Here is a 14,384-nt window from a genome sequence, read left to right on the forward strand (position 1 = left end):
GGCACTCGGCTACTGATCCGGAGTTCCCGGGTTCGATCCCGACCGCGGCGGCTGCGTTTTTATGGAGACAAAGCGCTAATTCCCCCGTTTGTCAGTGCTCGTTAAAGATCCAGGTGGTCGAAATTATTCCGGAACCCTGGCGCCATGAAAGAAAAGGACACGATAAAACAGCATGCGTCAAAACAGCGCACAAAAAACAGCACAGCGAAAAAACCGCACAGGGAAAAACGGCACAGCGACAAAACAGCAGTGGGCAAAAACAGCATGGCAACATAACAGCACAGGGAAAAAACAGCAAACGTCAAAACAGCACTCTGACAAAACGTCACAGCCACAAAACAGCAAGACGAAAGAAGAGCGCAGGGAAAAAAGCAGCACGACGACAAAACGGCACATTGGAGTGAGGTGCAGCGCTACTGGAGGGATGAACAGTCGCAGCAATAAACGAATGGTAAATAACACACACGGCAGCGACCTTTGAAGTAAGCGAGTGCTTGTTTCACATACTAAGTGAAGAACATGGTACGGTAATATTCGTTATCTCAGATATGCACTTTTCTGGCGGGTAATGGAATGAATAACGCTGAAGAAGTTGTTCTGGAAGCATCGATTCTATGCGTTGACAATCATGATGATGAATTTGGACAAATACGCCCGATCTAGGGCTCCGGGTATACAAAAAGTCCTTATTCTTCAAAACTGTCGCTGTCGGCAATAGAATGCTTTGCTCATCATTATTTTTTGGAGCGAGCTACAGGGCCCTCATAGAGTGAATATATCCAGTATGTAATGTTTACTTTTAGCGATGGCAGAATAGCCCGAGTGGAGATTTTCAGGTTTTTTGGTGTTTAACCATTACGCTGCACAGTGGTTGCCTGAGGTTGACCGGCAGTTCTTGAACTTTGCGAAACGGGTTACCCAATTGACCTGAAAATTCATGCACCAGCGTGCATTTGTTGAATGCCATTTGACTTTGAAGCTGTTTTTCTCACTTCAAAGAGAATTATCTCGAAACATCAATTTTCGCGACATGTGATCAAAGCTCTTTTCGCTTAGAAGCCAATTTCTTTAAAACATCAATTTTCGAAAAATTTGACCCTTATCCTCAGGAGCAACAATAAACACTTAACCTAACCTAACCTAACAAACAAAGGCGAGAGTAAACTGAAGCAGAGTTGTAGAATGAATGCAGCGAATTTCAAGCAAGCAAGCAAAGGAGTTTCAGTATTTCATTAGCGTAATATATTTGATGGAACTTGAAAGCCTGAAAAGATAACAGCGTATGGAAATATTTGCGATATTTAGGTGTTTTTTCTCCCAGGAGAGGGACACTGGACGAACGGGAGTACTTACTCCGAATTATGAAACTTGAGCAACTGAGTTAACTTTTCTCAGTCAGTCAGTCAGTCAGTCGGTCAGTCACACAGTCAGTCAGTCAAACAACAAGTCAGTCAATCAATAAATAAATAAAACAATCAATCTTTATCTCGCCGGAACAAAAGGCAGAAGTCACAGAAGGAAGAGCTCTGAGGAGCCGGACAGGCTGCTCGCCCAATGTCAGAAAGGTACAATTTCAGCAGCTCTTTTAATGCAAAGAGCAAAACGAAAAAACTTACAGGCAGAAAAAAGAATTAAAGGAGAGGAACACAACAAGTTGATTGTAATTAAGAAGAATGGCAGACAAGATCTGTTCACAGGAGCTCAAAAAAGACAGGTATACCGCGAACAAAACTTCGCATTGTAGGTATTACAGTGAGAGTTTGAAGCTGTAGAACAAACGCGTGCCTAGAGTTTCTGTGAGTCCTGAGCGAATCAAAAAAGACATGGCACAAAAAGGATCAGTTCATGAAACAAGGCGCTAAGATTGGAAGAAAGAAAACATTTAGCTTTTCAGGAAATTCTGTAAATTGAATTTAGAAAAGGAGGCGATTTCAAGGCCGCTTTCAGATACTCTGTTCCAAGATAACGGGGGCAGATAACGCAATATCTGCGCATCGTGGCTACTTCATACGATAGGTATACTGTAGAAGGTCGGTTAAAAGTTTCCAGGCCACACGGTCCGCTTTGGAGCGCTATAGTCGGGCAGTTACGGCAACCCCCAAGGTCTAAATCTCTATAGACGACAGGAAAACTATCATTCTCACCTCTGAGAAACTTGATAGCTTTATTGGTATCATAAATGACCGGATATGCCGCTGTAAAGCAGACCCTGTGATCTGGGAACTTATGACCAATCCTATAAAATTTAGTCCGACGCAGTGAGTACGTTGGTACGACGGTTGTAAGTTCTACCAGTTTAGATAAAGTGGAAATGTTTTGTTTGATTTCATATTTCTATTGTCGACCAAGGCGCCAATCGTAGGATGAATGTTCATTGCATTAGCGGTGTTTAAGAGCTTTTTCGCGAGGTAGTCGCAGGGGTGATTAAGTGCTACTCGGCGAGCTTTTCTTTGTAAACTTTGAAGTCTCTGAAGGCTAATGGACAATGATGCGCCTCATAAAAGGTCGCATTAATGTACGTGGGACATGGCTTAAGATTTTGAATAGCAGTAGTTTGACTGGAACCGGGGGTATATTGCGATGCCTGTACAAATGACCAGTGACGCGGGAATGTTTTAAGGCTGCATGGTTATTGTTTGCGTCGCCGATCAGCTTGCTTGTGAAGCACGCTCTAAGTGTTTTAAACGTATTCAGAGTTTCAACGAAATTAGGGTTGAGCAAATTGTAAGAGTCATGTTTATTATCTTACCGTATGGGTAAAAAACATAGCTTTTCTCGTGAATACATTTACTTTTAGTGCTCAGAAAGATTCCAGCGGGCAAAAATTGAGATTATCATTCACCTCATCGGTCGTTTTATTAGAGTCATCTCCACTAAACACTACCGTTGCATAGTCCGAATATATGATGAAATAAGTAACATTTGCTATGTTAACATTGTCATTACTGTAAAAATTGAATAAGAAGGGTCCTAAGGCCCTCCCCTGCGGTACTCCGCATGTGGTAGAAATCACGGTTGAAGAAAATCCATTAACCTCTACAAACTGGCCCCGTTGTGACAAATAAGAATGTATTAGTGTTAAAGCAGTTTCGCGAACTCCGCACTGTGATACTTTTCTGCAACAGCGTCATGATTTATAAAAGTAAATGCTCGGGTAAAGTCACAAAAATGGCCGGCACTAATTTTCGCTCTTCAAATTTACGCACAACAAAACACTTTGTTCTTTAAGGGCAGTTTCAGTTGAGAAGTTTTCCATTAAGCCATGCTTTGAACCTGTTAGAATACTGTGTCTCTCTGAAAACGCAGACAGGTGGGTACGAATTTCTTTCTCAAGACAGTTGGAAAGCACAGGCAACAGATTAACAGGTCTCTACTTGGCTATATTATTCGTGTAACAATTTTTAAAGACTAGGATTACCTTCTCCATTCGCAACTTTAATGGGAAAATTACTAACAATTGGAAAATATATCATATATGGACAATGACTGGTGAAATTATATTGATAACATACTTGACCGGTATGTTCAGTGCGCCATCTGCACCACAGGAAGAAGTACAATTAAGATTATGAATGAAAGTAATGATTTATTTTGGCGTCACTGGGCGAAGGAATGCATCAGAAGTATTACTAAAATCAATAAACTGCGCAGAGTCCACACTAGATAAATTTGGGGAATCAACTTGGAATGAATCATTTATATAGAGTTCGCGAGTTCTAGGCCACTATGTTCAGCTCCATAAACAGGCAGTTTGGCAGGAAATTTCAGTCAATTTCTCTTAATTACAACATTAGAAAGCTGACTCCAAAGTACCTTTCTGTGGCGACTAAAGCTCTCAAAAACGCTAGTGTAATACCGGATATTCGCTGCCCTGATGTCCGAGTTCAGTTTGTTCCGGTAGACTTTGTAGTTCCCTAGGAGTTCAGGGTTTTTTGTTTTCACAAATCTCGCGTACGACTTGTATTTAACTTGCATTCTGCTAAGTAACGAAGAAGTCATTCACGGTATCCTAACGTGCTGGCGTCCGGTAACCTGCAGGTAGAGAAAACAGTGCGTGTATATGGCTATAATTATTGCGAAATAACGCATTGTATCAAACATTCATGTCATTTACAGAGTACAACTCAGCCCACGACTCGTTAGCAACAGCGCTGCGAAATATTCCGAGATTAGAAGGTGAAATGTCTTGATATATATATAACTATGCTGCGTCAACCGCTTAGAAACGAGTTCCTGTAAACACGTGTATATGCCTGCGTAATCACTTAATTAACAGCATACGAAGCCTGATTTTTATAAGGGACAAATCTGCTTTAGTAATGTAAAAATCAAGAAGTGTTTCTCATTTCACAGATGCCCTGATAGGCTGATTAATTACATTCTTGCAATGAGCGACAAACTATAATGATGCACTTCAAAAGACTCATATGCCATCTCCGATCCAATGATGATTGGTTATACAGCAGTAGAATTAAATTCAACAGAGTGAGCGAAAAGCTCAGGTGAAGAAAGCCCTGCCAGCGATTCGAACTCTCACCTAAGTGTCCCAAAAAAGGTTTCCGTCACATGTTATAGGTTATGAGTACTACAGTATACTTACTAAAACAATGCTCAAAAGCGAGCCACTGAGAATGCATGGTTCCAGTTGAGCTTTTTTTGGAATTCGCGTAATTTTTAAGGCTGTAATATCACTACATTAAAGTTCACGATCCAAGTGTCACACCAAGCAGGAATGTTACTGAGCTTCATTTTAAGAATAAAAATGATATGGCGGAGGAAAATTCTCTGTATGAATAGACAACAGAATCGCCAGCGAAGAGCAGGATGGATGATGTAACGAGTTGAGAAACATCACTAACCATTTAAAGACCAGGCACTGAAACCTTCCGATAGATGTTGTGAACTCTCCAAATTTAATCATAAATCGCTCCTTCAGAGAAAAAATGTGAAAAACCGATAATAATTCAGATCAAGATAAATAAAGAATATTTCTGATACAGTAACATTCACTCCTTCTGAATGTCTAAGCACAATAAAACTGCGGAGAGGTAAGGACGGGCAAAAAATAAATAAAGAGCTAAATTCAAAACAGCTCCATCACATCTCTGTGTAGCATTAAGGCCACATAGAGTTAAGGCATTTGTGTCATTTGGGTCACGTTTTGCATGAATTTAATCTTGAAAGCCGATATTTATCGCTTTTTTCGCATCCTGCAAAATATTGTGTCTGATTTTTTTCTGGGATATAATATATGTTTGGACTGCTCTGTTGTGCTGTCTGTCGCGCCGCTTTTTCTTGATTTTGAAATCTGCAATTATGTTAGCATTGTATGTAGTTCTGCGATCTGAAATGAAAATTATTCACATTTTGACGCTTAGCAAACTGGGCGATAAATGGGGCATTACTTGATTTTTATAGGTCATAAAACGAGAGTTACTCATTCCGAGAGGTAATTTTCTCTAATAATAATTGTGATTACGTCTCCTGTGAGTTTCTCGGCAAAAAATTAAAGTAGTTGCTCTACTTGTCTGTTTTTAATGAGAAATGAGCTTCGCATAATTCGGTCAAAATTGCAAGTGGGAGTTTTACTCTTAAATGAGTTTCACACGGAAAAATGCAGAAACGCAAATTATGGCTGCAAATTAGTCGTGAAGGTCGTTTCAGTTAGAAGCTATTCCTAAAAAAACGAAAAAGTAATGGAAAGGTGGTGACGCAAGAACGTTGGCGCGAAACTTCGAGAGCGGATTGCTGGCGCTTCTATATATGTGTGGGCGGCTTTCAATTCAAAGAGCGTGGTGTAGCAAACTGTTGGAGAAATGAAGTAAAAAATAAAAACTTTCACTCGGAAAGACATGATGAAAGTTAGGTACTACGCGAGGCCCAGAATAACCATGAGAGAGAGAGAGCGAAACAGAAGAAAAGAAAGGCAGAGCTATAATTCGGCGACTCTTGGGATGCTAACCTGTACGTGGGAAGAAGGGCATCTGAAGAGAAATGGAGAAGAGAGGGGAAAGGGAAATAATTTTTGCTCATGCGTCCACGGCTTTATTATAACCATAAATTTTATACCTAAGCAGCGCTGAAGAACGCACACCTATACGCCAAACTTCTTCTCTGAAAGCGGTCTGAATTCTCTCGGGACACATGGCATTCAAATCAACTGCTTCAATCGCATATTCTAGCGGAAAGAATTCGTTGAGTCAGGGATAAAAAAAAACAATAAAATTGGCAAGAAAGCAACATAACGCGACCAGGAAGGATGCAGCTTTTCAACATGTTTTAGAAAATTCAGCCCACACGCATATACGAAAGTGGTAAGCATGGAGAAGAGGATGGTAAGCTTCCTGAATAAGTTTCTTTTGGGTTCACTAGAGTAACCCTTTCCATCAGTCCCTTCATTTTGGCCTTCGCACGAAGCTTTTACTTATAGCCGTGAGCGCTATTTTTAGTGCTGTGGTCTGTACACAATTGCCCATGGGTCCTTGTTATGTCTGCGCTAGGGAGGCCTAAGGTGGATCCGCAAAAAAAGCAGGAAAAAGCGCTGCGTACCTTCCGTTTCACGGAAGGTTAGAATTACGCGTGTAGTCGCGCGTGTTTCTCCGATATTTTGGATGAAGTAAAGGTCCGAAGGAAATCAGTTCACTCGCCCACGCCTGCGTGGACTGAACGCAAGGGTCCGAGGTTACCAGCCTTCTAAAGTTCAATAGAAAATGGTTTTCTTGGGAAGGCTACCACGGAATGTGTGCCTAATTATCTGTCACCTGTCTACCATGCTGTGTGCCCTCAGATACTATTACATGACGACCAGCCGAACAATGAGGCGAGGTGAACGATGGAATTGAGATGATTTTATTGAGTGCTGTCCAAGCGCGAGCGCTTTATCCCGCGCCACTGCCAGCTCCGTCGTCTTTGTAGCACTACGCGGGGCTCCCGAGCGATCGTCGCAATTGTGAATAGAAGAAAATACCGCCGACGAGATGTGATCGTTGGTGATTGGTTAAGAGGACGGTACAACAGAAAAGGTATGGGTGGAACTGCTGGCTGCCACGATGAAAGATATGGCCGAATGAATCCTAGTCAACGAAGCTTCCGCGCCACAGGTCTCCAGGAGCCGTTGTTAAAAAGTCGATGCCTAGGATCACATCGTAGGAGCAGTGGTCGAGCACAGTGAACAGCACGGCTGTAGTACGACCGGCAGTGCAAACACGCCCAGTACACATTTAATTGACGGCACAAGCTCCTTCACAACCTTCAGAACCTTCTTCAGACGACGGCGAAACGATGAGCTCAAGACAAAAATTTGAGCGCCAGTGTCAATCAGAGGGGTAACTGGTGCACCGTCCACGCAGATATCGAGAAGCCTGCGGCGAGGAGAGGTATCAGGAGAGGAATTTTGGGCCGGGTCCTGAATGCAGCGTGAACGAAGTGAACGAACGAACGAATGAATGAGCGAGCGAGCGAACGTGCAAACCAGCAAACGAGCGAACGAGAGAAGCGCGCGAACGAGTCAACAAGCAAATGAGGGAGAGAACGAGCGAACGAGCGAGCGAGCGAACAAAGTAACGAAAGAACGAACGAACGAGCGAGCGAGCGACCGAACGAAAGAACGAGCGAGTGGGCGAGCGAGCTAATGAACGAACGAACGAACGAACGAGCGAACGAACGAGTGGGCGAGCGAGCTAATGAACGAACGAGCGAGCAAGCGGGCAAGCGAACGAACGAACGAACGAGCGAGCAAGCCAGCGAGCGAACGAAAGAACGAACGAACGAACGAGGCGACTGAACGAGCGAGCGAACGAAATAACGAACGAACGAACGAACGAGCGAACGAACGAGCCAGCAAACGAACGGGCGGGCGAGCGTACGAACGAGCGAGCGTACGAAAGAACAAAACGAGCGAGCGATCGAATGAGCGAGCGGGCGAGTGAACGAACAAATGACTGAACGAACGAGCGAACGAACGAACGTGCGAACGAACGAACAAACCAAAGAACGAACGAGTGAACGAGTGAGCGAGCGAGGCAGCGAATGAACGAGCCAAAGTACGAAGGACCGAACGAGCCAAAGAACGAACGAGCAAACTAACAAACGAACGAACGAGCGAGCGTGCGAGCAAACGACCTAAAGAAGAAACGAACGAGCGAACCAGCTAGCAAGCCAGGAAGCGAACGAACGAGCGAACCAACAAACGAACGAACGAGCGAGGGAGCGAGCGAACGAACTAACAAACGAACGAACAAGCGAGTGAAGAAACGAACGAAGGAACGATCGAGCGAGCGAACGAACAAGGAAGCTAACGAAAGAACAAACGAACGAGCGAGGGAGCGAGCGAATGAACGAACGAACGGGCGAACTACCAAAAGAGCGAAGGAGCAAACGAGCGAACGAACAAAAGAGCGAGCGAACGAAAGAACGAAAGAGCGAGAGAGCGAACGAAAGAACAAGCAAACGAGCCTGTGAGCGAACGAACGAACGAGCGCACGAAGGAACGAAGAAATGAACGAGCGAGCGAGCGAGAGAAAGAACGAACGAACGAGCGAATGAACGAACTAACGAACGAGGAATCGAACGAAAGAACGAACGAACGAGCAATCGAGTGATCAAGCGAACGAACGAGCGAGGAGCAAACGAACGAACAAACGAGCGAACGAACGAACGAGCGAGCGAGCGAACCAACGATCGAGCGAACGAGCGCACCAACGAAAGAGCGAACAAGCGAACGAGCGCACGAACGAACAAACGAACGAATAAACGAACGAGCGAGCGAGTGAACGAACGAACGAGCGAACGAGCGCACGATCGAGCGAGTGTGCTACCGAGGGAGCGAACGAACAAGCGAACGAGCGAGCGAGGATTCGAACGAACGACTAAGCGAGCGAACGAATGGCCAAACGAACAAACAAACGAAAGAAAGAGCGAGCGAGCAAACGAACGAACTAACGAGCGAACAAACTAACGAACGAACGAACGAGCGAGCGAGCTAGCGAAAGAATGAACGAGCGAGCGAGCGAAAGAATGAACGAGCGAGCGAACGAGCGAACGAGTCAGTGAGCGAGGGAACGAGCGAGTGAGCGAGGGAACGAGCGAGCGAACGATCAAGCGAACAAACGAACAAACGAACGAGCGAGCGAGCGAACGGACCAAGGGACGAGCGAGGGAGCGAGCGAACTAACGAACGAACGAACGAGCGAGAGAGCGAACGAAAGAAGGAGCGAATGATAGAACTAACGAACGAACGAGCGAACGAACGAACAAACCAACGAACGAACGAGAGAACGAGCGAGCGAAAGAGGAAGCGAATGAACGAGCCAAAAAACGAACGACTGAACGTTTCAACGAAAGAAAGAAAGAGCGAGGGAGCGAGCGAACTAACAAATGAATGAACGAGCGAGCGTGCGAGGAAACGACCTAAAGAACAAACGAACGAGCGAACGAGCGAGCGAGCAAGCGAACGAACGAACGAACGAACGAGCGAGAGAGCGAGCGAGAGTGCGAGCGAACGAGCTAACGAACGAACAAGCGAGCGAGGGAGCGAGCGATTGAACGAGCGAACGAACGAACGAACGAAATAACGAACTAGAAAGCGAGCGAGCGACTGAACAAACGAACAAACTAGCGAGCGAGCGACAGATCGAGCGAAAGAACGAGGGAAGGAACGAACGATCTAACGAACGAAAGAACGAACGATGGAGCGAGCGAACGAACGAACGAGCGAGCGAACAAGCGAACGAACGAAAGAACGAACAAAATAACGAGCGAACGATCAAGCGAACGAGCGAACAAGAAAGCGAGTGAACGAACGAACGAACCAACGAACGAGAGAGCGAAAGATCGAACGAACGAACAAGCGAGCGAAGCAGCGTACGAACGTACGAACGAACGAACGAGCGAGCGAGAGAGCGAGAGAGCGAACGAACAAGTGAACGAACGAAAGTACGAACGAACAAATGAGTGAGCGAGCGAGCGAGAGAACGAACGAACAAACGAACAAGCGAACGAGCACACGCATGAACGAGTGAACAAGTGAGCGAGCGAACGAACGAACTAACTAACTAACGAACGAACGAACGAACGACCGACCGACCGAACGAACGAACGACCGACTGACCGAACAATCGAACGAACGAAAGAAAGAACGAGCGAGCGAGCGAGCGATCGAACCAACCAAAAAACGAGCGAACGAGCGAACGAACTAACGAACGAACAAAAGAGCGAGCGAGTGAGTGAGCGAGCGAACGAATGAACGAGCGAGCGAACGAACTAACGAACGAGCGAACGAGCGAACGAACGAGAAACAAACGAATAATCGAGTGAGCGAGGGAACGACCTAAGGACAGAACGAGCGAGCGAACGAGCGAGAAAGCGAACGAACGAGCGAATGAGCGAGCGAGCGAGCGAACGAACGACCGACGGAACGAACAAACAAACGTTAACGAACCAGCGAGAGAACGGATCAAGGAACGAGCGAGCGAGCGAGCGAGCGATCGAACTAACGAACGAAAGAGCGATTGAGCGAAAGAATGAACGTCCGAACGAACGAACGAATGAACGAGCGAAAGAACGAACTAACGAACAAGCCAGCGAGAGAACGAACAAACGAACAATAGAGTGAGCGAGGGAACGACCTAACGAACGAACGAGCGAGCGAACGAGTGAGGGACCGAGGAAGTGAACGAACGAGCGAACGAGCGAACGAACGAACGAAAGAACGACCGACGGAACGAGCAAACAAACGTTAACGAACGAGCGAGCGAGCGGATCAAGGAAGAAGCGAGTGATCGAACTAACGAACGAACGAACGAGCGATCGAGCAAACGAATGAACGACCGAAGGATTGAAAGAGCAACCGAGGGAGCGAACGAACGAGCGAGCGAGCGAGCGAACTAAAGAGCGAGCAAGCGAACGAGCGAACGAACGAGAAAGCGAACGAACGAACGAACGAATGAGTGAGACAGTGAGCGATCGAGTGAACGAGCGAGCGAACGAACGAAAAAACGAACGAAGGAGGGAGGGTACGAACAAACGAACAAAATAGCGAACGAACGAACGTAGTAAAGAACAAATGAGCGAGCCAGCGAACGAACGAACGAAAGAACGATTGAGCGAACGAACCAATGAACGAACGAACTTGCGAGCGAACGAGCGAACGAATTAACGAACTAAAGAAGGAACGAGTGAGCGAGCAAACGAACGAACTGACGAACGAGCGAGAGAGCGAGCGATCGACCGAAAGACCGAACGAACGAGCGAGCGAGTGAACAATGGAACGAATGTGCGAACGAAAGGGCGAGCGAATGAGCGACTGAGCGAACGAACGAAAGAACGAACGAGCGAGCGAGCGAACGAACCAGTGAACGAACGAACAAGCGATCGCCCGAACGAAAGAGCCAGCGAGCGAGCGAACGAACGACAGAACAAACAAGCGAGCGAGCGAACCGGTCGAACGAACGAACGAGGGGGCGAACGAATAAATGAACGAGCGAACGAACGAACGAGAGAGCGACTGCATGATCGAGCGGGCGAGTGAACAAACGAACGAACGAACGAGCGAGCAAGGGAACGAACGAACGAACGAACGAGCGAACGAATGAACGAACGAAAGGGCGAGCGAAAGAACGAAAGAGCAAGCGAGCGAGCGCAATACCGAAAGAACGAGAGAGAGAGCGAGCGAGCGAACGAAAGAACGAGCGAAAGAACGATCGAGAGGGCGAGTGAACCAACGAACGAACGAGCGAGCGAGAGAGTGAACAAACGAGCGAACGAGCGAGCGAACGAACGAACAAAAGAACAAACGAACGAACGACTGAACGAGCGAGCGATTGAACGGAGGACCGAACGAGTGAGCCAGCGACCGAGCGAACGAAGGAACGAAAGAACGAGCGAACGAGAACACGAGAGAGCGAGCAAACGAACGAACGAGCGAGTGAAGGATTGAACGAACGAGCGAGCGAGCGAACGAACGAGCGAGCGAGTGAACGAACGATCGAGCAAGCTAACGAAAGAACATACGAACGATCGAGCAAACGAGCGAATGAACGAACGAACGAAAGAACGAGCAAACGAGGCTGCGAGCGAACAATCGAACGAGCGAGCGAACGAACGAACGAGCAAGCGAGCGAGCGAACGAGCGAACGAGCGCGCGAACGAAGAAATGAACGAGGGAGCGAGAGAAACAACGAGCGAACGAGCGAACGAACGAACTAATGAACGAGATAGCTTGCGAACGAACAAAAGAACGAACGAGCCAGCGAGCAATCGAGCGAAGAAAACGAGCGAGCGAGGGAGCAAATGAACGAACAAATCAGCGAGCGAACGAACGAACGAGCGAGAGAACGAGCGAATGAACGAACGAACGAGCGAGCTACCAAAAGAGCGAAGGAGAAAATGAGCGAACGAACGAACGAACGAACGAACGAGCGAGCGAGCAAACGAGCGAGCGAACGAACGAACGAACGAGCGAACGAGAGAACGAGCGCACCAACGAAAGAGCGGACAATCTAAAGGGCGAACGAGCGAACCAGTGAGCGAGCGATCGAGCGAACGAACGAAGATACGAAAGAACAAGCGAGCGAACGGAAGAAAGAGCGAGCGAACGAATGATCGAAAGAGCGAACAAGCGCACGAACGAGCGAGCGTGCTACTGAGGGAGCGAAGGAATGAGGGAACAAGCGAACGAGCGAGCGAGGAAGCGAACGAACGAGTGAACGAGCGAACGAAGGAACGAACGACCAAACGAACGAAGGAACCAACGAAAGAACGAGCGAGCGAACGAACAAGCGAACGAACGAGCGAGCGAACGGACCAAGGAACGAGCTAGGGAGCGAGCGAACAAACTAATGAACGAACGAATGAAAGAGCGAACGAACGAGTGAACGAGCGAGTGAGCGAGGAAGCGAATGAACGAGCCAAAGAACGAACGACCGAACGAGCCAACACACGAACGAAAGAGCGAGCGAACTAACAAACGAACGAACGAGCGAGCATGCGAGCAAACGACCTAAAGAACGAACGAACGAGCGAGCGAGCGAGGAAGCAAAAGAACGAACGGGCGAGCGAGCAAACGAGTGAGCGAACGAACGAACGAACGAGGGAACGAGCGAACGAGCGCACCAACGAAAAAGCGAACAACCTAACGAGCGAACGAACGAACGAGCGAGCGAGCGCGCGAACGAGGGTACGAGCGAACGAACGAACGAGCGAGCGTGCTACCTAAGGAGCGAGCGAACGAGCGAACCAGCGAGGAAGCGAACGAACGAGTGAACGAGCGAACGAACGAACGAACGTCCAAACAAACGAACGTAAGAACGAGGGAGCGAATGAACAAGCGAGCGAACGAGCGAACAAACCAACGAACGAACGAATGAACGAGCGAGGGAACGAGCGAGCGAACGAATGAACGAGCGAGCGAACGAACTAACAAGCGAGCGAGCGAGCGAACGAACGAACGGATGTGTTAGAAAGCGAGGGAACAAAAGAGCGAACGAGCCAACGAACGAACGGACGACCGACCGGACGAACCAACGAACAAACGAGCGAGCAAACGGACCAAGGAACGAGCTAAGGAGCGAGCGAACGAACTAACGATAAAACAAACAAGCGAGCGTGCGAACGAACGAACAAACCAACGAACGAACGAGTGAACGAGCGAGCGAGGAAGAGAATGAACGAGCCAAAGAACGAAGGACCGAACGAGCCAACGAAAGAATGAAAGAGGGAGGGAGCGAGCGAACTAACAAACGAACGAACGAACGAGCGTGCGAGCAAACGACCTAAAGAACAAACGAACGAGCGAACGAGCGATCGGGCGAGGAAGCGAACCAACGAACGAACGAACGAGCGAGCGAGCCAACGAACTAACAAACGAATGAACAAGCAAGCGAGCGAGGGAACGAGCGAGCGAGCGAACGAACGAACTAACGAACTAGCAAACGAGCGAGCGAGTGAACGAACGAACGAGCGAGCGAACGAACGAACGAATGAGCGAGCGAGCGAGCAAGCGAGCGAAAGAACGAGGGAACGATCGAACGAACAAGTGGACGCAATCGAACGAACGAACGATGGAGCGAGCGAGAGAGCGAGCGAACGAACGAACAAACCAGCGAACGAACGAGCAAACAAAAAAGCGAACGAGCGAACCAGCACATGAACAAACGACCATGCGAGCGAATGAGCGAAGGAACGAATGAGCGAGCGAGCTAACAAACGAACGAACGAACGAGGGAGCGAGTGAACGAAAGAACGAACCAACGAATGAGAGAGCGAAAGAACGAACGAACGAATGCGCGAGCTAACTGAAGAACAAGCGAGCGAAGGAGCGTACGAACGAACGAATGAAGGAACGAACGAACTAGCGAGAAAGCGAACGAACGAGCGCACGAACGAAC

At 47.6% G+C, this 14,384-nt stretch overlaps 1 protein-coding gene and 1 long non-coding RNA gene across 2 annotated transcripts in view; one reads left to right on the forward strand and one right to left on the reverse strand.

Annotated features, from left to right (window-relative positions):
* LOC144101722 (uncharacterized) overlaps window positions 1-14,384 on the reverse strand; it is a 39,173-nt gene that overhangs the window by 298 nt on the left and 24,491 nt on the right. The gene's annotated exons all lie outside the window — the stretch shown is intronic.
* On the forward strand, window positions 1,674-8,460 carry LOC144116486 (uncharacterized). Its single transcript, XM_077651200.1, has 4 exons — window positions 1,674-1,714; window positions 3,307-3,310; window positions 3,911-4,014; window positions 8,364-8,460. The coding sequence occupies exons 1-4, from the start codon at window positions 1,674-1,676 to the stop codon at window positions 8,458-8,460; spliced, it is 246 nt and encodes an 81-aa protein (XP_077507326.1).

The sequence above is a fragment of the Amblyomma americanum genome, chromosome 1 (assembly GCF_052857255.1).
Source record: "Amblyomma americanum isolate KBUSLIRL-KWMA chromosome 1, ASM5285725v1, whole genome shotgun sequence".
In the NCBI taxonomy this organism is placed as follows: domain Eukaryota; kingdom Metazoa; phylum Arthropoda; class Arachnida; order Ixodida; family Ixodidae; genus Amblyomma; species Amblyomma americanum.